General features: G+C 47.6%; 1 protein-coding gene across 4 annotated transcripts in view; it reads right to left on the reverse strand.

Annotated features, from left to right (window-relative positions):
* GFOD1 (glucose-fructose oxidoreductase domain containing 1) overlaps positions 1-24,339 on the reverse strand; it is a 117,319-nt gene that overhangs the window by 81,470 nt on the left and 11,510 nt on the right. The window contains exon 1 of one of the 4 annotated variants that reach the window (XM_045847018.1): positions 21,478-21,507. The exons of 2 other annotated variants lie outside the window; for them this stretch is intronic. Coding sequence is in view for 1 of the 2 variants with exons in the window: in XM_045847017.1 (XP_045702973.1) it covers positions 4,517-4,643 (127 nt within the window). In the remaining variant the exon portion in view is untranslated. Of the gene's footprint in view, positions 1-4,516; positions 4,693-21,477; positions 21,508-24,339 lie in introns of those variants that run through there. One more of the 4 variants, XM_045847017.1, reaches the window with a different exon arrangement.

The following is a 24,339-nucleotide window of genomic DNA, read 5'->3' on the forward strand; positions in this document are numbered from 1 at the left end:
CCCATAGAAGATAAGACAGCCAAACCCAATAGTTCAAGTTCTCCTCCTCTTACAGACTCATAGTTCTTGCCTCTAAGGATCAACACTCTGCCTTCCCAGTGAGAACTCTGTTCTTAACAGAATGCTTTCCTAACATATTCAGAAAAAGGTATGTGTTTCTATAAAGTTCACAGGAACAGACTAAATATGCTAAGGTTAAGACCTTGCATTTCCTCTCAAATGATCTTTCCTCCAGTACTTTTTTCCTACTTACATAAGATTACCTGGCTTTCCTGGCATGGCTCTGGAGAACCTGGAACCTCATTTAATGAAGAATCCTGGAGCCTGCTGGCAGAGCTGTCCTGATGAGAAGGCCTGCCAGACAAATTCTGTTTCAGAATGTTCCTTCCCTCGCCCAGCACAAACGTTCATCCCTCCTCCTGGCACATCACACTGAGCCAAAAGTTCCTCGCTGATTTTTCACACGTGGACCACGAATAACCTAGCCTCTCAGTGGACGATACAACATCTGGATTTCTTCACGTGGGGCTGGTGGGGACATTGGTGCTCAGGACACAATATTCACAAATTTTAACTGAGCAAAAGCTCCTCCTAGAACAGGCAGAGAGAGTGAGCCTCTGTGCCATCAATTAGCACCCAGGGCTTTTGCAGGGGTGTGGGGCTTATTTTTATTTGCTCTCAGTCCCTTGCAAGTCCATGAGTGTGGGGAGCCCCAAGACTACTCCCGGGCTTGGTAAGAGGTAAACGGGTAGGAGGATTCACAGGACTCAGCATATAGTCATACCCATGACTACGACTGATTATAGCAAAAGAATACAAAGCAAAACCAGCCCAGGGGAAAGGCTCAAGGGACAGTCTAGGGGAATCAGTTTCCAAGACCCCTCTCCAGTGAAGACACACAGGACACACTTTCCTTCTCCAGCATCGAGCTGTGACCCCAGGTGTGGGTGCTGTCTACCAGGGAAGTCCATTGGAGATTTAGTGTCCAGGTTTTTATTAGAGGTTGGTCACATAGGCACCCTCTGCCTAGCAGGTACCAAAATTCTAGACTCTCCGAAGGAAAGCAGCTGTTTAGTATAAAGCACGCTGTTTGCACAGGCAGTTTAGGCACAGTGAACCAGCTGATCACTTAGGGAAAGGTTTCCATCGGGAACGGAAGGCTGACACTTTGACGTGAGCGTGGCTCTCACCCAGGGACTGGCCCAACTCACCATGCCTTCCTCTTCATCAGATGTGCTGCTCATTCTTTGTACATTCTTGGCAACTCCTGCCAGAGTTCTTAGTGGATTATCACGGAATTTCTCGGAACCTGACAGGCCCTGGAACAATATCTGGTCCACTGCCCTCCTCAGGATACAGATGAGGAAAGAGACCCACAGGGAGCTAAGTGCCTTGCCCAGATTAAGTCTCAATTTAAAAGCCTCTTTCCCTCCACCAGACTCCCCTGGCCTCTGACACTGACCAGGCCCTAATTCGTGGCCCTCAGCCATGACCCACGGGTCAGAGAAAAGGGGAACAAACCAGCAACGTGAACACCTGAGCAGCCCGGCTGTGCAACCATTCAGTCATGACAGACAAGCGGTCAGGGAGCATGCAGGGTCAAGCCCAGTCTATCTTCATAAATGCAGAGTCACTCGGTAGGCATGCTGAGCCTTCACCAGCAAAGCCCTTCTAATACTTGTCCAGCAGGTGGGGATTGGTGGCTCCAGAGGGCCCAAAATTTGAAGCCAGTAGCTTGAGGGACAGGGACAAAGGCCAAGCAGCTTGTCATGACCCCAAGCAAACAGGCTGCACTGGCATCCCAGGGCAGCAGGAATTCCAGTCAGCAATGGGAACAGAAGGCATCAGACCCAAGCACTGAGAACCAAGGTCAGGAGAACATCTGCCCCAAGGTCAGAAGCACTGAACATCCTGGATCAAATCCAACACCGGAGGGATGGTACTTTCATGGCATGTTTTCTTTAACCAGATCTCCTCAACCCCCACCCACCAATTCTTCATCCTCGTGAGATTTGGATTGAATTGAAGACTCTGGGACTGGCTACCACCTTAAATTGAGGAGGTTAAAGCCAGGTTTTGGTGGTAGCCACCCGTTTTCTACTGCATGGACTGGGATGCAGGAACAGTCAGTGGTCAAAGAATGAAGCCCAGATGGTAGACGAAGGGAGAGCACTCACTGGTTCCCTACACCCCTGGTTCCAAGCCTTCCCAAGGCTGAGCCACAGCTCTGTCTGGGGCTCTGAGAGACCCTGTGCTCTAGTCATTCCCACCTGCCCCACCCCACCCCCTTATGTCTACTCCTGGAGCTGCTTTCTGTGACCTGCAAGCAAAACAGGCTTAATGAACACCAATAGGATTGGCTGAGCCCTGCTTGCAGAGTTAGCCTCCTCACTCTTTCTGACAAAGAAAGCCTGTGGGAATGTTTCAGACTAAAGGAGTCTAAAGAGACAAGGGCCAGGGTGGCAGGGCCCAACAGGTAAGATGTTTGCCCTCAGCATGTCCCCATGCTGTTTGTCCTCAGCATGTCTGAGGTTCAGTCCTGAACCTCAGAATCGCGCAGTGACTACGCTGGGGCCTTCGAAGCTTTCAGAGCTGAACTCGAGGCCTAACTCCTCTGGACCTCAGCATTCCTTGTCTGTGAGATACCTAGTTATGCAGGAGCATCATCCCTTCTCCAAAATCTCTGGGCTAGATGTGAGTTAGAATTTCCCAGATGTTAGAAAGTAATATGGTACATTTACCCAGCATTTTTCTGCAGAGAAATGCGTGAGCAGTCACATGGTGTGAAGAAAGAGACAATAGACTGCCTCACATCAGTTCAGCTCTGGCTCTGTAATCAGGTGAATTTGCACTGAATCAAAGAAAAAAACCTCATTTTCAGAGTTGGGTTTTTTTGTTTGCTTGTTTGTTTTTGTTTACTAGGGGCAGAGTTCAGAATTGAGGATTCGAGACTGTGTATATCTCTCAGGTTATCATGAGGATTACAGGGGCTAATCCAGTGCAGCGTTCTGCACAAGGCCTGTTATCACCTGTGATGACATTACTTTTGTCTGCCTCTTACCAGCCTGCAAGCTCCTTAAATCCCACAGATATTATCTCAGTCATTTCTTTAAAATCCACCTTAGCACCTAGGGAAGGATTTTATGTATACAAGACTTGAATAAACATTTGTTTAATGGATACATCTAGTTTCAAAGACATGTTTTTTTCAGTACTCAAAACACAATGATCCTTGCAGATTCCCTGGAGGGGAGAATTATTTAGTCATTTGAAGATGTATACATGTAAAAATTTCAGGTGGCAACATCCTTACTCCTTTCAACTTACCCCTTTTTAAAGCATCCTTGATACCATGTTCTCATAGCTTTGAACAAACAAGAGATATACAGTATGGATAGAAACAGCAGCAACTTATACTCGGTGAGAATTACAATATGCCAACTGCTGTTTAAAGAACCTTGTATGTGTTAACTTATTTGACCCTGTCAGCCTTTTTTTTTTCCATTTCACTACTATTACTGATATGGCAGTGAGGCAGGCCATGTGCCCAAAGACACATAGCTCGTAAGTGACAGCTTTCAACCCCAGGCTATCAGACCCTGTAACCTACACTCTCCTGGCCTCTCACACATGGCGAGTACACACAAGAAGCCCTTTAACCCCCTTTATGGGTTGAATGTATCACTTCTCCACCACATGAGATGTTAAAGTCCTAACCTCTATGTAGGACTTTAAAGTGAGTGGGACTTTATTTGGAAATGAGGACATAGCAGATGATCAAACTGAGGTCATTGGGTGGGCCCTAATCCAATATGACTGGTGTCCTTATAAAAAGGAGACATTTAGACCCAGAGACAGACATGCACACACATAGAACACCATCGAACATGACAGCAGAAATGGGGTGATGCTTCTACAAGCCGAGGAATGACAGCAAGACCACCAGAAGGTAGGAGAGAGACCTGGAACTGATTCTCTCTCACAGCCTCAGAAGGAACCAGTCCTCCAACATCGTTATCTCAGCCTTCTGGTCTCCAGAACTGTGAGAAAATTCATTTCTATTGTTTAAGCCAGCCAGTTTCTGGTGCTCAGCTATGGCAGCCCTAGCAGACTACGACAAGCCTATCAAACCTTTAAAAGAAATGGGCTAGAACAAGCAAGGCCAATGACTCCTCCTCACAGATCGCCCTGCAGAGGCACATGTGTGCACAGTACAATAATGTGCCCTCACTGGACTGGGGAGCAAAAGATACAGAACATTAATGGGGCTTCTTGCTCACTGGCATGTCCCCAAATCCTACTTCCTGGCCTTTCAGTGACTACTTCTTTTAAAACCAACCAAACACATTTCCAATGCTACCCACCAGCTCCTTAGCAATGAGCAACAGTACAACTCCCATCCATGAGCACACGCGTCCTCACACTCACACATCACCCACAAAGCCCAAACTTCCCTCTTCACTGCGGGAGCCTACTGCTGGCATCCTCCACCTCCCACAGACAGAGGGCTGCTCACCAATCAGAGATGACAGCTGACAGCCAGAGACTGGTGCCAACACTTCCCAGTCCTCCTGTGGGCTCTGAGAGGGAGACAGAGGTAGCCCCACATGAGAGATCGGAGCAGGAGTCAGGGAGGAGGCCATGGAGGGTTCTTCAGAGCCCAAGACCTTGGCTTCATCCTCTGGCTTTCACTCATAGCAAATGTCTGGCTGCTGTGAAACAAAAAACCACAAATAGATTATAAATGCATTTGGATGAGATTTTATACCATCGGATACTGTGGCTCCTGCTAGAGTTTAGGATTTAGTCATCTGAGGCCCTCTGATCTAAATCTCTCTGCATGTGTGCCTGTCGCAGTGCAGCCCTGCACACGCGCCCCGCCACTCAAGGCTCCTGTCCCTGCAGGCGTCGAAGCAGAAGCACGTACCTCCTGAAAAATTCTGAGCTTGGCAGTGAGCAGGTACACCCAGAGAGGTACACGGGGGTCAGGTTTCTGACCCGATTCAAACTAAGTTTTATGCCCAGGGTTAGTTCTTCCAGAGGTCCTTATCACTAAATCACCTTAGTAATTCCAGACGCCCATCTGGGTTCTGTTTCCTGAGAGGAAGGCCAACCCGGCTCACAGAAGCTGTGGAGAACTGTCCGAGCAGGGGGGCTACCACGAGTGAGGAAGCCCCGTCACCCCGTCTCTTCTCTGAATCTGGTTGTAGAAATACCAGAGATGTGAGCACATGTTCTGTTTTAACATATCCTCACCCAAGGACATTTTTTTTTTCATTACTTTTAGAGAGAGAGGAATGGGAAAGAGAGAAAGAGAGAGGGAGAGAAACATGAATGTGAAAGAGAAACATCATTTGGTTGCCTTCCAAACACACCTTGACTGGTGGGATGGAACCGACAACCTTTCATTTTACGGGATAATGCTTCCACCAGCTGGGCCATGCCAGCCAGGGAGAACACGTTATTCTAAGGAGAAAATCCTCATGACATCTCACCAGAGACTGACAGATTGACAGATTGACGGGAAATGTCTGAAACTGCAGGTAAAGAGGGATCACTGAACCAAAACAGCAACAAACCTGAAGTCCCCCTGCCCGTAGCTAGCGCCCTGCACAAGCCATCTGACATTCTGTTTGAGTCAAGGAAGCCCAGGAAGAAGAGCAATAACTGTAAGCCAAACTCAGCACGGACACCCACGCAAAGAGCCTCATTAGATCAGGAAGAGCGCAAAAGGTTAAATTGCCCATATCCTTCCTGCACGTCTGTGTTCATACACCCACCCGCCAGCACCTGGTAAGGGAGGGGAGACTGACTGATGCATCCCCACTGAATGCCCAGCTGAAGTTTAACATCTGCCTGGTTCGGCCTTTGTGGGCAGCATTTTCCACAGGGAGGTCTGGGAAACCTCCCTCTAGTTTGGCTACTGCTAATTACTCTTAACACATTCCGGGCGTGGTTTAGATTCAGCAGGCCTGGCAGGCTGGGGACTCTCCCCATGGGTGCAGCACAGCCCTGGGGAAGCTTTCATCCCACGAGGGACCTGGGTCTCAGAGGTGGCCCAAAGCACAGCCAGCCTACCTCACAGCAAGATCCCAAATGGTCGAGAGGAAGTGAGGCTTCTTACAGATTGTTTTAGCTTTTTAAAACATTTAATGAATCTTGTCTTTTGCCTATTTAAGTACAGGTTAATTGTAAACTACCCATTGTAGCCACCTCTAATCCTTTCTAGAATAAAGCAAGAATCTAAAAAAATACATGGACAGATCTTGATGGCTCTCATGCTGCAGGCGATCAATCCTGAACAGGAGTTTAAGTCCTTGATGTCTCATCTCCCAGAGCTGTGCTTCACAGGCTGGGGCACTGCACACCCTGCACACACACACAGGTAGACGGAAGCTTCCTAGGAATAAAAGCATTCATATTCAGACAATCAAACTCGCAACCTAGGTATGTGCGCCCTGACCAGGGATCGAACTGGCAACCCTTTGGTGCACAGCACAACACTCCAATCGACTGAGTCACCCAGCCAGGGCATCCCATGAATTACTGAAATAAGAACAAGAGAGCTCAATGAGACTTGACTATGCTGCAGAAGGGGTTGAGCTGTGCCCCTCCCCCACTCTGGAGTACCTGGACAGGAGCTCAGGGAACCCTTGCAAGGGCACTCATTCTGCTGACATGTGAGAGATCATTCTCACTCCTCCTTGTTCTCATGATAAATAGGTGACTTTAGTGGCCCACATGGGAAAAGCAAAGATGGGGCTTTCTACCATAAACATGAGGCAAACAGGCCACACAGCACAGCTTTGCAGATCAAAGCTGTATCTGCCCAACACAGAATGTACAAGACTGCAAGGGAATTTAACTTTCCCAGACACACACCCTCCTGCGGATCCTGAGTCAGAATTGCCAGAAGCAAAGGGGCACCTGCCAGGGAATTGAGAAGTGACCTGGACTTGCTGTAATTTTCCAGATTCTAAAATGAAAGAACAGTCTCTAAAATGTTCTACAACATGTCAAACTGTGCCATACAGAGAACAGGCACTCCATAAATGTTTGGGGATGATGATTAATAAGTCCACTACCTGCAGAGGGCCAACCGAGGAACCTGCCTCTCCCCTTCCACCAGCAGCACCCAGTATTGCAGGGTGGCAAGCACCCAAGAGTCTCCACCTTTAACAGGTCCCTTGTCCACCCTCACCCCAGGGTCCTCAGCAACCCTAAGTGAAAATGATGCAGAGAAAGGCACATGCCCAGCAATGATGGAGCTGGGACTACAGCCAGGGTCTGGATAATGCCACACTTGATCCTTCTCCTTGGCCAGCAGCATTATTGATTATTGATGGAGGTCAGGTATTTCCCTCTAAGTGTTAGCAACCATCTATCACAAATTCCTGTGCTGAATATGATTCAGAGTAAGTGAGACATTCAGTGTAGTTCTAAACTGGACTCTAAGTTATGTTCTTTGGAAGTGGCTGTCCGCCTGTTCTGGCAAAAAAATAAACAACCATGGAGCTTTCACTGGCTCAGTTTTCAGAGTTCTTAAATGATTCACTTGGGCTACTTCAGCAACAGCCTTCAGTTGAAACCAAGAAGCATTCTCTATCCAGGCTACAGCGGAGGTTCCAGATATGATTTCTGGAGCTCAGACAGGGGTCAGACGATTTCACTCCTCCCCATCAGCCTATCCCATCCTACAAGCCTAGAGGTCTCAGCTCATCCATAAGGATGTCTGAACTCAGCACAACTAAAAGCCAAATCTAATGGATTGTCTCCCAGTCCCTTGGCCCTGCTTTCCTTTTCCATGTATTTAAAAACCTTCTTTGTATTAGATATCATCTTATAAACCACTTCCAAACTCCTTTGAAATAAAGGTATAACCCATAATGCTGCCCACTGAAGTCCTAAGGTGATTTGGTATGATGAAGTCAGACTGATCTTGACTCCGGTCCCAGGCCCTCCTGATTGGCTGTATGATCTTCACTGAGCAGCCTAAACTCTCTGAGCCTCATGTCCCACCTCTATAAAAAGGTGGGGATCCCTGCAGCACAGAGAGTTGTGAGGATAACAATGAGATGACACAAAACTGCTCCGTGGGGGTGGTACTGTCCCAGTTGTTATCACTAAGGCAGCCAGGAAAGATCCCACTGCCCCTCAGACCAAAGAAGTGAACTGAGAGGGAGATGAGGGAGCATTTCTGAGGTGACTTCCTGTACAAGGATATATGGGGTAGTGGGAAGAAAAGCCCAAGAACACAGATGGTGGGAACCAATAGGTTAGACCAGTATTTCGTTCATCAAAGGCAAGATGGACAGGAGGGAGAAAGAGACATGCGGGGAAGATCCAGAGACTTTTGTCACATTTTACCAATTGCCATGGGTTCAACTGTGTCCCTCCAAAAGATGTTGAGGTCCTAACCTCTAGTACCACGCAACATAACCTTATTTGAAAATAGGGTCCTTGCTGATGTTCAAGTTAAGATGAGGCCATTAGGTTCAAGCCATAATCCAGTATGACTGGTGTCTTTATAAAAAGGGGAAATTTGCAGACAGGCACGTGCACAGGGAGAGGTCACGTGGAGATGAAGACAGAGATCTGAGTGATGCACCTACAAGCGAAGCACACCAAGATGGCCAGCAAACCACCAGAAGCGGGAGACAACAGATTTCCCCTCACAGCCCTCAGAGAGACCAACCCTGGTGACATCCACCCTCTAGGACTGTGAGACAACAAATTTCGGTGGTTTAAGCCACCTGTTTTGTGGTATTTTGTCACAGCAATCCAGGAAACTAACACACCAATCAAGAGGAGACCTTTATTATTATATATTATTGTTGTTGTTATATTTTCACACTTTTGGCCATGAGGGCAACACCCCCTCACCTTTACCACTGCTACACCGACATCGCTGTCTAGATTTCTGTAGCTCACTTATATTGTCAGTGGGCTTCCCCCAGTGTCGCAGCTCACACTTTGTACCAAGTTACGAGGCCCGAACACATCCTCACCACTCACAGACTCAGTCCTGAAACATCCCTCCACTCCCTCCTATGCTCAGCTCTCTGAAGCACTGCCTGGTCTGTCTGTTCCTGTTTGCCTCCCTCAGGGCCCAGGACAATGCCATCCTGGCGCCACCTCTGTCAGCAGCAACAGTCTCACAGATCCTGTTCCCTCTGAACTCACATGTGGAATCCAGACAACGTGCTCCTCTAAGAGGAAAAATCAAGTTCTGATAACAACTGATTCTGACAGTGACCCTCATGTCTCTAAAGAACATGCCTACAGCCCTGGCCAGTATGGCTCCGTTGGTTGGGCGTCATCCTGTACACCAAAAGGTCATGGGTTCAATCCCTGGTCAGGGAACATAGAGGGGACAACCAATCATTGTTTCTCACATCAATGTCTCTCCCTCTCCCTCCCTCACTCCCTTCCTCTATGTTAATCAATTAACATATCCTCAAATGAGGATTTAAAAAAGAATATGTCTACATCTCTAATTGAGAGGTCCTCTCTCCACTTCCTTCTGTGGTAGATGAGGATTCAGTTCACTTGTGGTCACACCATTTTATCCCCTCTAAAAAATGCCTCAAAAAGTTTAATTATATACTTGTGAGGGAAGTTTGAAAACACACCCACGAATTCCTTGATGCTCTCATCTAGAGGGACAATACATTCCCCCTTCCCTGAGCCTGAGGTCCTTTATATCACATCAATGCATAAACCCAGGCAGGAGTGACTGCACCACCTCAGATCCGTAGTTAGAAAAAGCCACAAAGAAGCATCTACTTTGGGGATGCTCACTCTGGGAGCCTCTGGCTACTATGTAAAGTCCAGCTTCCCCTAAAATCCCTTGTTTTGATGAGAGAGAAAGTGGTGGGGAGCCAAGGAGCCCCAGCTGTCCCTGCACCCAGTGGATCTCGCCTTCCTGGCTCAGGTACCAGACAGATGTGTACAGAACCTTCAAGAAGATGCCAGGCCCAGCCACCATCTGTCTGCAATAGCTGAGTCTATTCAACCTCCAGGTTGGTGAGCAAAACAAATGATTGGTATTGTCTTAAAGCCACAGTTTCAGAGAGGTGTGTCCCAGCCCTAGATCATCAGAACCACTGGTATGCTCACTTCTCGTCCATCGGCGACACGCACAGTAGTCCCCACAGGAAGGAAGCTCATTCCTCCCTCAGCTCTCGGCTCTCCTGCACCTCCCTAACACTGCCATCCATGTGACCACTTTTCCAGTGCCCGTGTTTACCACATCCCACTCTTGCAGGCGCCACAGTGAGTCCCACCATATCCGACACCTCCAGGCTCCAGTGCACTGCCCCCCAAGGGCCTTCCAAACACAGGGCTGCCCGGGTCAGTCCTCACTGCCCGCCCGGAGGAGAACATTCTGCTCCTCGTGTTGGTGTCAAGGCCCTTTGCTGTTCTGTTTCTCCTGCTGAGTTCAGGACCTGAGCCTGAGCTCAGGGTACGCAGGGCCCTTCCCTGGACACACCCCACCCCACCCTGCTGCTGCCCATCAGCTTACACTGCCTTCTTGCCAGCAAAGCCCTCCCTGCTAACATCTCCTCCTCAGACTTCTCCTGTCCCCTCCTCTAAGGCCCCATAGCAGCTATTCTGGGCTCGCACAGCCTGGTACTCTCTATCACAGCATCTCCCCAAGGGACGTAAACTCCTTGAGGGCAGTGAGCCCAAGTTACTGTGCTTCTAATAGACTCAAAATAAAGGACCTGCTGATTCCTGCTGAGCCCAACCTCAGTTGTCCCAGTGGGCCTCCCAGAGGCCAATGAGTCACATTGATGGAGAGTATTCAAAGAAGAAAAAAGGGCAATTGGATCAATCCTAAGGCTGGCACCAGAATCTGCTTGGTTTTCATTTCCCTCATCTCATGGTGATGGGCACCAATGACCCCCATGTCTATGGGCACTGAGATGTCAATGGCACACAGGAGTCGCACACACCCTGGGGCACAGGGTCACCTTGAGCTGCTTGTGCCTGAAGTGGAAGTCGGGAGGCAGCTCAGCAGAGCAGTGCAAGAGGCCAATGGCATGTTCACAGTTGTCTCCAACAGTCTTTGTTTTGTTGTGTTTTTGTATAACGTCTATTTCTGATCTCCTAACTCGACCCTTTGGAAGCAGGAAGCCCATCTCATCATGCTTTGAATCCCCTTTACAGCCTCAGGCCAAGTGTCTTGTCCAAGGTGGGCTCTCCATCACTGCTGCTCTGGTGATGACCACGGGCAGCCCTCAGCCCCTCAGGCTTGCTCTTCCTGGTGTCACTGAGCGGAGCCTTACCGAGGGCCTCTGCCTTCCCTGGCCTGGCCCTGTGCAGACCCTTGCCATGCTGCCATCAGGAACACCCTGGGTCTCCCGAGTCAGCTGCCACAGCTGTGATTGCTCCAGCACAGCCTTGGGTGGCTAATGAGCCACAGCAGCTTTCCCTTGTTTTTCCATCCACGGTCAGCTCACGCCTGCCAGGGCAGGGCGGTACCACTCTGCCCTCACACTGCCCATTCCTCCTTTGGCAGCTGTTTCCTGTCAGCTGAATCTGCGAATGGTGCGCTGTTGTTTTTTTTTCCCTTTATCAGGTCTGTATGGGGTACACCCTCTCCCTCATCATGAATTCCTCCTCTGGCTTCAGAGAGTAGACTCCTTCTCCATTATTCCACCTCACCTTACCTCAGCTCTTCCCAGAAAACACACAGCTTCCACCAAGAAAGCCAGCAAGTGGAGGACCTGCCTCCCACCTCTTGGAGTTATGGGCCCTGAGGATGTCAACACGTGCCTCATGAACCACCTGCAAGTACCAAGGATGGGTCATCAATACCCTGGGCATCGCAGGCCACCTTCCGCTTGTCGGGCCTGAAGCTGAGAGGAAGTACAGCAGCTTAACAGCCTGATGGCAGGTTCAGGTTCTGATGCTGTGTAACACTGGGAGAGTTACTTCACCTCTCTGTTTCTCCATGTGTAAATGAAGCTTATTACTTCCTCAGAGTGTAGTGGTAAGAATTAAGTGAAATTCCTGGTGCATGACACATACTGCACTTTCAATAAAAGGGGCTGCTTTTATGTGTAGGGGGAGCTGACATGGCTCATCTTGAATGCTATCATTGCACTGGCTTTAAAACTCTCATTACCTAGTCACAGAGAAAACCAGAAGTAAACCAGATAAATGCTCCCAGCAGCCTGGAGCCATTTAATTCCAATGGGAACTGGTGATATTGTTCCCAATTTGAACTGGTGATATTGTTCCCAATTTCTGTATGTCATGACTTAGGGCTCTCTCTGGGATTTCTGTCCCTCTTTTTACCCCTCCCATCTGAGCCAAAATAAATGGGCAGAACACCTCAGATCACTTCCAGGCTCAGCACAAATCAGCGGGCTGGGAGCTTCCCATGCATCTCACCTTCAGTCCTCGAAACTGTGAGGGCCTGGGAGAAGAAATCATTTTCTGAAACTAAAATAAGCTGAGGTGTGTGCTCTGCCAAAGCCCACCTCATCAAGGTTGACCAGAACTTTCTGGAAAGTGAGAAAGACATCACCTCCCCCACCCCATTCTTTCCTGGGTCCCTTAATTTTTCCAGCAGGGCCTTGAGGTCTGTTAAATAATGGGCTTTTTCCAGTTCCAACTCCTAAAATTTAAACAAAGTCTGTCCTCCAAACCTCAACCGTACTCACGAGCTTTGCACACCATCAACAACAGAAACAAACCAAACCCACCCTGAGGGCAACCTGTGCACCCAAATCTGCACCGCCATCTTCGGTTCCGCAGTTACACCTGCCTAGACAGAGGCCTCCTCTACTCAGGTCTGAGGGAAGCAAAGCACCTCACGTTCAGGTTGCAAATGCCACCCAAGGAGTGCAGCAAGTCCGTGAGGAAGGGCTACTAAGATTTCATTAAGCAGAAAGCAGCTCTCTTTTCAAAATGTGAAGTCATACAGGTGAGCAATTAAGCCACTGAAAGGGAAAAAGGGAAAGGTTTCCTAAGGGTAATTTAAAAATGCAAAGCACTGTTATCTGTAAAACCGCCCAGGGCACTTAATTAACCATATGCCCCAGGTAGGCATTAAGCCTGGTCTCCTAACCTCCAGAACCCAGAAAGGTGAAACTGAGTCCAGCTTCCCAGTCAATAGACGCTGTACCACTATACAGGAGGCCTGGGGCGTGGCTCAGGATGTGGGGGGGTGGGGGCTCTCTTCCAGACAGGTAATTAGCAGCAGGAGAAGGGCAGCGCCCTAGACCTGTGCTTCCACCACACGGGCCACTGGCTACCTGCAGCTGCTTATTTTTATTAATTAAAACAGAACAGAACATTCAGTTCCTCATTAGCCACATGTGGCTACTTAAATTTAAATTAATTAAAATGGAATAAAACTTAAAATTCAGTTCATTTGCACTGGCCACATCTCACAGATACATGGGGCCTGCAGTTCCCACACTGGACAGCGCAGAACAGGCCGTTTCCATCACCACAGGAAGTCCTGCTGGACACACTGCTTCAGGCTACAAGACTCTCCAAGTTCTTTCCTTGCTAGCAGGATTTGGGTTTCATTTTTACGGCACATATCTGACTGCCAAGCATTGTGAAATCAGTTCAGTGGGACAGGACCAGCTTTTCTTCTTCTTGATGAAACAGGAGGAAATATCATGTGCCAATGCAATAAAAATTTCAGGTCATAAAACATTTTCAATGTTATGCAGTTTTATGTATACACACACACAGCTGTACATTTATAGTTATATATCTACTGGGCCACAACAATGTATTTCTTCCTGTGGCTTAGGGGGAGAAGAAGTTAGATCCCCTGCACTACAGCAGGTCCTTGTCTACAGATATTGGGGCGCTCCTGCCCCCACTCATCTTCTCCTTTTCGGGATGACTCAAATCACGAGAGCGTGAGACAGAGCGTCTGCTGCACAGCACCACACACGGGTTTCCCTCCAGCTCTGATTCTGCCTGTGTGCTCTTCCCTGGGCACAGAGCCAGGCCACCGGGAGGGTCCGCACACTTGCCTGGGCTCCAGCACCCGCACGGGCAAGGGCCAGAGAGAGGTGGGCAGACAGCCCCACGGCTGAGCCCATGCCCATACTGTGGCTTTCGAAGTCCGGCCCCTCTACATTTACAGCAGAACAAAACTTGTCGGAACATCACCAGGGAAGAATGAGAAGCGCCCAGAAGTCATACTTGCTCCCTGGGATCATAGCTCCTTCCATTCCAGCTACAGTCCTACAGTTCACAAAGGCCAGTTCAGAAAGAAACTGTTCAGAAAGGAACTGGAAAACCATCTCCCTCATTGTGACGGTTCATTTCTGTGTCAACGTCACCCAGGTATTTGGTCAAACGATATTCTAGATGTTACTGTGAAAGCATTTTTTCAGTAAAGCAGATTATTCTCTATAATGGGGGATGGGCTTCATCTCCTGAGTTGAAGATCTGAATAGAAAAAGAGTGCTCTACCCCAAAGAAGAGGGGATTCTGCCAGCAGACGGCCCTCACACTTGAACTGCAACACCGACGCTTCCCTGGGTCTCCAGCCTGCTGTCCTGCCCTGCCGATCTCAGACGTGCCAGTGTCCACAACTGCATAAACCAGTTTCTTAACGTTAATATCTGTCTACCCACAGCCCCCCCCCCCCACACACACACACATCCTATTGGTTGTGTTTCTCTGGAGAACCAGAAGTTTCCCCGACTAATACACAATCAGATTCTACCCAAAGAAGGCTTTCTCGTTGTTCAAGAGTCTCTCCAGTGCACCTCCTCTGTGCAGCAAGCCCTGATTTCCTTTCCCAGCATAACTGCTCCTTCTATGTTCGTTTCTGCACTACAGTGCTTATGCCACATTTTTGCAAACAGAATTATTGTGCCTTATACCATGGCTCATATTTTGATGTTAAACATTGTTACTCAAAGCTTGATCTCTGAACCAGCAGCATCAGCACCCCTGGAAACTTGTTAGAAATGTAGAATGTCAAGCTCCACCCAGACCTGTGGACTCCAAATTTCCTTTTTAACAAGATGTTCAGGTGATTCAGATCACATTAAAGTTTGAGAAGCACTCTTTTAAACAAAGCTTCTTGACTTTGAGGGGCTTTTAAAAATACCAATGCCTAATTCCTATCCTTAGACAGTCTTACAATACTGCTCTGTGGTGCAGCCCGGATATCAGGGCGTTTAGATCCTTCCCAGCAGCTCCTAATGCGCAGCCAAGCTTGAGGACCACTGTAAATGAACCCCTCATTTTTAAAGAGGAATTGAGGCCAGTGATGTTAAGAGGCTGTGTTAGGCCACAGAGTGAGTAAGTATCAAGAACAGGACCCCACAAAGCCTTCTTGTCTCCCTAAAAATGTTAGGGTGAGAGAAAAAGATCCGTATGCACTGTCAGCAGATGTAAAACAAAACCTGGGTCATCCAACACCCATCTGACGCAGGACACTTCCCCACACCAAGTGCATCCTCTGTAAAGAGCCCATGGGATTCTCTATGAACACAGAGAACTGCTGAATTTAGACAGGGTCTCAGGAACCCATCCCATTTACAGTGACTGTGAAACACCGAAACCAAGTGTAAACTAGGGCTGGGAATGACAGGAGCCACCCCCAGTCTAGGGTGACCCAAAACATCCCTCAGACACAGGCACTGCCTCAATCAGCTTCTTCGTTCTCAGCTGATCCTCAAGTCTGTGCTTGTGCAACTTTGTGGAAGGTACCAGGTGACATTATTGGGCCTTCTTAGTGTTGCCAGGTGCTGTGGCTTGTCTATTTGAGTTGGAAGACAGGGAAAAATGATGGGCGAAGTAAATAGTTACTTTCCTTTCAAGACCCTCTCTGGGTTTTGTCTTTATGCCAGCCTGTGAAGTCCTCTCCGCTGCTGGGTGGTGATCAGTAACTATGAGCTTCCCACCCACAGTTTATTCACGTCATGTGCTCTTCCTTTTAGGATGGGTGACCACGTGCAGAGGGGGCCCGTCTTGGGCGGACACCGGCATGAAGAGTGGCTGCACCCAGCCAATTACTCAAGTGTGACAGGGCACAATGTTCTCTATTGTCTCCTTCTTTTTGGCCTCCTATCAACTGTCCCCCTTGCCTGCCCCCCGCCCCCCCCCCCGCCCACCACTACAATTCTGGCCTGGAGTTGCTTGGAATGATTGTCCCTTTAATCTGCTGCTGACAGTACAGTATCTTCTTGGGCAAAACTAAATCTTTCCTTAGGGTAATGGAGAACCATCTGCTTAATGGGGCACCTGCAGAAAAAGCTAACCCCAAACACCCACTGTCATGATAAGTTTGTGCCCAGAAATTATACCAAACACCACTGAATTCCTACTCGACAGCTGGTAGTAGTAGCTACCCATATAGGTGTGTTCTCAGTAGTGACAGTAAAGGGGAGAAAATGCACACCACCAAGGGCACAATGCATGTAAGCAGGCACACACACCCATACACACGTATATACACATGTTTACACACACAGGTGCACACACTCACACAAACTCTGTTGGCAAGCAGCTTTCCTTCCCCCTTTGTCACATGACCTACACCACTTTGTTCCCAGAATGCATGTGTTGTATCCCTTGAAAATAAAGGGAAGGCTGTCCCCCATTATAAAGGAGAGCTGTGTGTGTTGTGCAACAGATTTTAAAAAATATACCCTGGCTGGGTGGCTCAGCTGGTTGGAGCACTATCCTGTGTACCAAAAAGTTGCATGTTCAATTCCCAGTCAGGACACATACCAATGCTGTGGGTTTGATCTCCAGTCAAGGCAGACACCGGAGAAAACTGATCAAAGTTTCTCTCTCTCGTCAATGTTTCTCTCTCTCTCTCTTTTACTCTCTCTAAAACCAATGAAAACATATCCTCAGGTGAGGATTAAAAAAACAAACGAATAAACAAACAAACAAACAAACCAAAAAAAAGGTGATCAGCCCTGGCCAGTGTGGCTCAGTTGGCTGGGCATCATCTATAGACCACTAAAAGTTCACGGGTTCAATTCTTGGTCAGGGCATGTTCCTGGGTTGCAGGTTCTGTGCCCAGTCGGGGCATATATGAGAGGCAACAGATCGATGTTTCTCTCTCACATCGGTATTTCTCTCCCTCTCTAAGTCCCTTCCTTCCCCTCCCTTTGGAATCAATAAAAGAAAAAAACAAAACAAGACCAAGCTGATCAACCAGTTGATAGCAAGGAATGGTAATAAAACAGCACTTAAAACTATTTACCAAACCAAATAATTTTGCCTCGTCCAAGTGAAGCTTTTAAAGTGAGTTACTGGAGTAGCCATACAAAGTGGGAACTGGCAGGGACTCATAAACCCACTCCGGTGCCTACATTTTATGGGTAAGGAAATGAAAGTCTAGAGAGGTGAGGTCACTTGCCCAAGGCCACACAGCTAATTACTTGTCGTGTTGGGACAAGAACCGCCTGTCCAGGCTCCCAGGCTAACACCCTGTGGCAGCCCCACGTCACCATCCCCACAGTCAGAAAACTCCAGCAGAGGGTGATGACTTTTCTGAGAATGAGGGTTCTGAAGCTGCTTACCACCTACACCAGCACAGGTTTGGCTGAAAAGAAAACTCCTTGCAAAGAAAAACAGAAATGAAAGCTGGAAGTTTTACAGATGCACCACCATCTCTTTGGAAGGCTGAAGCCAACAAGAATGTCTCTCCCTACCATGGAGCACGTTCGGGCAGCAGGGGAAAGATGGGACCTCACCAGCCCTACTTAGCGGCATCTGGGTTCTGGCCATACAAGGTTAGAATTACAGAGAAATTACCCTATGACCAAAAACGTAGAGCTTGTCCCCAAACTCAGAGACACGTCTAAGTACCCTCCTGAACAACAGTAGAGATTTTGGATCTTCTGTTTGGTCTTCTTACACCCACTTCCACTTCCTGGAAGAACACCTTTTCCCTTCAGCCAATGCCAGACCAACTTTTGTTTCATCATAAATGTCTATAGGTGCCTGGGGACAGTTTTCCCAGGTTCAAAGCATCACAGAATGTAAGAACTGGAGAATCGCCCCAACCAAACAATTTTTCCCATGTTACTGTCTCTTTCTTTTGAAAAATAAATTTATTTTCATTATGATCATATTTTTAAACTTTGAAAATTTAGAGATGACAAAAACCCAAATCCTACAACCCCATACTAGCCATCAGTAGTATCTGGGCTTATTACCCATCAGATTTTAATATTCTAGGCTTGTGTGCTTGCTTTAAACAAGGATATCATAATATACAAATACTTCTGAATCCTTACCTAAAATTATATTAAAAATCCCTATATTGCTGAAGTCTTCCTACACTCAATTTCAATGGCTATTGATTACTAAATTATTGATTAATTACTATATTAAGCAACAGTATTTACTATATTCACCTAACCATTTCCCTACCATGGACCATTTGTGCTTATTTCCAGTGCTTCAGAAATATAAATAAGGTTTCACTGGACACTGTTGTGTATTTCCACAATTATTATTTCAGGTTATTCCCATAGGAGAGCTTCCCAGAAGCCAACCTCTCCATTTTCCTCATCATTAGAGAAACACAAGCCCTAAATGATTAAATATCTGAAAAGGGAAAAAGGTGCCCTCTCTAGAGTCCTGGGTTTGGTCCTCAAGGGTCAGCTGTGTGAACACCGACAGGCCACTCAACTCCTCTGAGACTCAGTTTCCCTCAGGCATTGGGGGACAGGTCCCTCCAAGGCCTATCACGACATTCTGAACGCCAGGAGTATTCTTTTCACTACTCACACACTCCTCCACGAGATGCCAAATCATTCAACCTTCTACTTCTGTTTTTCACATCAGCTGCTCTCCAGCTCAGGAAAATAACTTAGTCAAAGCTTGCCGTGGGGCCAGATTTGTTTAAGTGTGTGGGGGCTGTGTGGATCAGGTCCAGGGCATGCAAACCACGGCATCGGTTTCTAGTCCCGGGCACTGCTTTCGGAATCCAGGTCAGCCGTGGCATTCAACAGACCTTGCCTCATACCTGGGAGTGTTGACCACAGCACACAGTGACGATGATAAACTCACACAGGCCTGCAACTGGGGACTTCCGGGAATTCAGTCATTCGGGGGAGGGAGCTGGCCTCTGGCTCGTGTCATAGTTCTCCGGGAGAGTAGAGAGGACCCTGTCACATCCCTAATAGTCCCTGCAGGTAAGAACACTGCACTCAGCCCAGAGCACACCAGAACAAAGGAAGCGAGGCAGCATTACTGCTGTCTTTACCTGAAACATACCAGAGTTTGACATTTATTGTTGGCCTTTAAAAAATGAGTTACAATCAGCAAAGAAGGGAAGGTAATTAAATGATATTTTCTCAGTCTTTCAACATCCTGTTTGAAGAGTGCAGTTCCCTGTGCTGCTGCCTCCTCAGTTAAGGAATTAGGTGATGAGAGCGCCAGTTCAGTCATTTCCCCCTTTTCAGACGTCGTCTGCGACCATCCTGCGGCCTTTGCACAGTCACAAAGGAGAGCAAAACCGCACCACAGATTGGCAGCACGTTGTGAGGGCAAACACGCAAACTTTACCATCAGGCACACCCAGGTCAAATTTGACTGCACTTCTTTTCAGCTGGGTGAACCTGACAAAATACCCAATTTTGCAGAATCTAAGACACCACTGTAAAGAGCTATGATTATTTTACTTACTAACAAGAAAGAAAAGTCTCTCCCAATTAAACAATGAAATGACATTACCTATAAGACACAGCCCTATTTTAGATTATAAAGTATATGAGAAAAAGTCTTAGAATGATATGGGACATTCAACCTCTCTACAGTTAAATTTCTCAGTGGGAAGACAGAGATGCTACAAGCCCACTTTAAAGGGAGGCTGCGAGGTGGGAGTCAGTGACATGGAACCACACCTGGCTCTGGGCCGGGCCCGCAGTAAATTGCTCCTAAATATTAGTTCTTCTTATTTCCAAAGTGATGGGGGTAGGTTCTGGATAGATTATAAGGCCTTTCAGAGTAGATACCAGATTTTATACACCTTTGACCTCCTCTCACCTCCCATGACCTAGAATATTGCCACACGCATTGTAGGCACTCAATAAGTGGATGATGAATATAAATAAACGAGTTGAAAACTGACAAATACCCAAGCAGGGACCCCTTATTGAAGGATGTGGCCCGTGATATTCCACTGGCTTCCCCAGCCCTGGAGGAGATGAGCACAGCTATCACTGCCATCCTAGGTCATCGGGGCTGCAAAGAAGAAAAGCAAGTGTCAGCTGCTCAGGGCACATCTCCCGTGGAATCCCCGATGCACGCAGGCTGTGGATGGCGGCCCACTGCACTTGAGTAAACACAAGTAGCTGCATCTCTGTCTCAGCTCCACAGACAAATGCAGCATTGTGGTATACCTGGGCCTCCTGGGGAAAGCCAGGCTGCCTCTGTGCCCTAGATATGAAAGGCTGTGCATATCAAGTCAGGCCAGCTACATCCCCATGGGCTCTAAACCTGTCCCCCAGGACTCTCTGAGAGTGTTATTGTGTGGCCTAAACAAATGCCCCGCATGGGTGGTGCTGGAAGGAACAGAAGTTCAGACAAACAGAACCATGAGGCGTTTTCCCCGGTCAGTGTTTATACCTGCTGCTGTGCTCCCCTGTGGTGCCCCTGATCTACTGGAAAAGGGGAAGAGACAAAGCAGGGAAAGAATCTCATTTTCCACAACCCACTTTTGACTATCCATGTTCATGGAAGAGATGAGAGGAGAAGCCAATAACAAATTTAAATAACAAGTAATCTAAGATCCTTAGTTTGCCTTGACTTCAGTCAAGAGACATCTTCCCCAAGACACACTTAGGCTGTGTGTCGCATCCTCACAAATGTACACTCACCTCTCCGTCTAAGCTCCCACTGGCTGGAATTTCACATTCCCGGTTCCCTAAGGAATGCTCATACAAATGGATATTGCTTTTGCGAAGTGAATGAGACTTCAAGGGGGAAAAAAGCAATAGTAATTAAGAACGTAGCAATTACCTATTTGTCGAGCCTTTCCCCTCGGATGAAGGGGTGGGGAGGAGTGGAGGAGGGATTCAGTCAGAAACCTCCGTTCCCTGAGTCACACGTGTGTGGAAATGGGGTAGAAAGGGACCTTCCTGGGAAGTCAGTCTTCCCTCGGGAACTGGCTGGCGAGTGTTCCCTCGGCTTCACAAGGGACTCAGAAGCCTGCATCTAGCCTCTTCCCACCACTGCTCTTCTTTGCTTCTCTGTGCTTTAGGCCACGGAAGGAAAGCCTCACCGCTTTGCTGAGAGGGCAGAGGAACGGGTTCCTAGAGCAAGGCTGCATTCCTGCCCTGGCGTCGCTCGGCCTCATCCCTCATCAGTGCCTTCTGCTACCGAAAGTACCTATGATGACCCCCAGGTGGGCAGGGGTGTCATTTATCTCTTGTTCTTTCAACATCTAATGGGGATTTTAGGAAACTTTCCACAGCACATCTCCTTCCTAATAATAATAAATAGTCATGACCGTACCTCATTAAACGTCTCCCCATTACTTCTCACACACCAGCAAACACTGTGTAGATGCTCTATCATCCTATACCTGGAAGAAAACAAAACCCACTCAGAAGTTCTAAATTCTCAAAAACCTGCATTTAGGTTAAGCATAAATAACCGCTGTGTTCACTGTTGAATCCCCAGCCTCACGGTCAGTGCTGAGTGACAGGACTTTCCACGACGGTGGAAATGTTCTGTGCTGCTCTGAGATGCAGCCACCAGCCGGCCACATGTGGCCTTGGACCACTTGAAATATGGCTAAAGCGACTGAGAACTGGCATTCTTTTTTTTTTTAGTTTTAATTTATGTAAATCTAAAGAGGCACATAGGGCTAAGGGCTACTGTATAGTAAAGCACAGATCCAGCGAGCACCTGATACATGCACAGCTGGTGCCAGTAAATATTTGCTCAGGGGAGGAAGGGATGGATGGTGGCTGCTCACCATTACTAAGTCCTGGTTAAACAGGACCCTCATGTTTATTGAACCCTCACTTTAAACAAATCTCTGTTTAATTCAACAACCTTCTGAGCTAAGTACTTTTATGATCTCTGTTTTGAGATGAAGAAACCGAGGCTCTGAAGAGTCATGTAGAGAACCCCCAGCTACATAGAATGCGGCAAAGGCACAACGCAACCCCGGCAGTGCGATGAGGCAGGACTTACGGCTAGTCAACTTCGCCATTGATGAAAAAAGTGCCTCACTTTATTTTCTGCAGGGTGACACCAAATTCAACAAGGAAATTTTCCATTTGAAATAGAGCAATAAAGATACTAGTGTGTCATGTTGGGGAGCTCTTAGAAGCCTGGCCACTGTACTCACTGACCTATCAAGGCTGTGTTCACTGACCACTGGATCCCAAGTCAAGAACTAACTATTCATTCCACCGCTCTGGCCGTCCCCTGAAACCCCCTCCAGGACGGCAGAGGACTGGGCAGCAGCCTCCCAGTCTCCATGAGCTGTCACCTCCTAATGTTGACAAGCATGTCCACATGTGATGCCCTGAGTGTCCTTGTCCAAGAAGATCCTTTCATCCAACATTGACCTTTGGACCATTAGGGACTCGCCCATATAACAAAGGGACAGGAGTTTCCACCACCATCCGGCAGGAACACAAAACCAGGAACTGAGCAAGGCCAGCTCACCCTCTCCTCGGCTGACCCCGCTCTCCACCAGAGCCTGCCCCTGCCTCCATCCCAAAGGAAGCTGACTCGATTTTTGAAGCTCTTTTCACACCTTAAGACTGCTTTGTGGGTCCCCTCAATGGGGTTCTTTCCAACAACCCTGCAAGCTGTTTGCTTTGCCTGCCCCAGAGCTGTGCCCTCTGTACCAGTCACCATGGGGACCTAAGGGGGAGAAAGATGCAAGTGGAACTATGGCTGATGGAGGAAGTGGGGAGGGGATTGCTGAGGAAAGAATTTTTTAAATTTTCATAAGAAAAATTATTCATCATTTTGGACATTCTTAAGCCACTCTAACTTTGTCCTAGGTGACCGACCATAGGAAACAATTTTCTTCAGTGTTGCTACAGAACCAGATGGTTCCTTAGAGAGGATTTTTCATCACAGAGCCTTCCACATCCTGTTTCTCAGGTATGAAATCCTACCCCCTCTGCATCCAGTTTTAGCCCAACCTCCCCCAAAATGTCTTCCTGGGCCATTCCAGCTCTCAGGAATTCCTCTGTCCTCAGGTATCAGGTAGCATCCATTCTCTGCAAGGCCACCTCCGCAGGGACCCTCGCTGAGGGCACTGGGGACCAGTGTGGCCTTTCCTCACAGGCCCTACACACGTTATCTCTAACCTCACACTCAAGTTAGGCTGACACCGCTCGGCAAAACAAAAGCTCAGCAGTGAACTAGATGCAGCCCTTCTGGAAGACAACTTAGCAAGCATTCACCATGAGTAAGGAAGCCCTTCAGGTCTCAGCACTCTGCTGCAAGGCCCCCATGCACACAAACAGCACTCGTATGAGGGGCGTTTTGTTCAAACAGTTGCTCTGTTTTTTTCCGTTTGTTTTAGTGCCCTTTGCAGACTGGCCCTGGGCAACCGGTTACTCAGGCGGTTGACCCTTAATTCAATACTGATATTTTTGGGTTACTCAACTGTCTTAAGCAAACACTTCCTGGCACTGCAATATAATGATTCATTCTGTAATCATATATTTCACTGCATTGTTGTGTTTGTGAATGCTTATCTTTTCTCAAAGACAAAGATCCTATCTTACTATCTGGGGTATTTCCCACCACAGTTAATATTGTGCTACAAGCATTCAAAGGTGCTTATTAAATAAAAACAAATTTTTAAAAAAAGAGAAACACTCTTCAGACACTGTGCCAAATATGGGGCTACAAGGTCCTGGAGCATCTCTGATCATCTTCAAGCTGGAAGTGTCCCTCAGAGAACGCTCAGCAGCACATCGTCAGGCCCTGGGCCACACTGGAACCCGGTCAGGGGCATCCGCTCACATGGTCGTCTCGCTCTTTTAAATAATGCACCACTTCAGTGAGTATCTGGCAAAGCTAATTCCATTTGGCTTGGGGAATTATTTCAACTGTATCTAATTCCAAACTCAAAAATAAAGGAAAAGATTTCAAAACCAAAAATCTCTACCCCTAACATAACAACACAACAAATCACAAAACCAATGCTTACAACTCGATAATGCTTAAAGCAACCCAATTTAAAAATGGTCGAGAGATTTAAATAGACATTTTACCAAAGATATATGACTAGCTAATAAGCACCTGAAAAGGTGTTCAACATCATTAGTCATTAGGGAAATGCAAATCAGAATCAGAATTAGATACCACAATACACTAATTACAATGGCTGCACAGTAA

This window comes from Phyllostomus hastatus, unplaced genomic scaffold, assembly GCF_019186645.2.
Source record: "Phyllostomus hastatus isolate PE091 unplaced genomic scaffold, TTU_PhHast_1.1 phas_contig_524, whole genome shotgun sequence".
Taxonomy (NCBI): domain Eukaryota; kingdom Metazoa; phylum Chordata; class Mammalia; order Chiroptera; family Phyllostomidae; genus Phyllostomus; species Phyllostomus hastatus.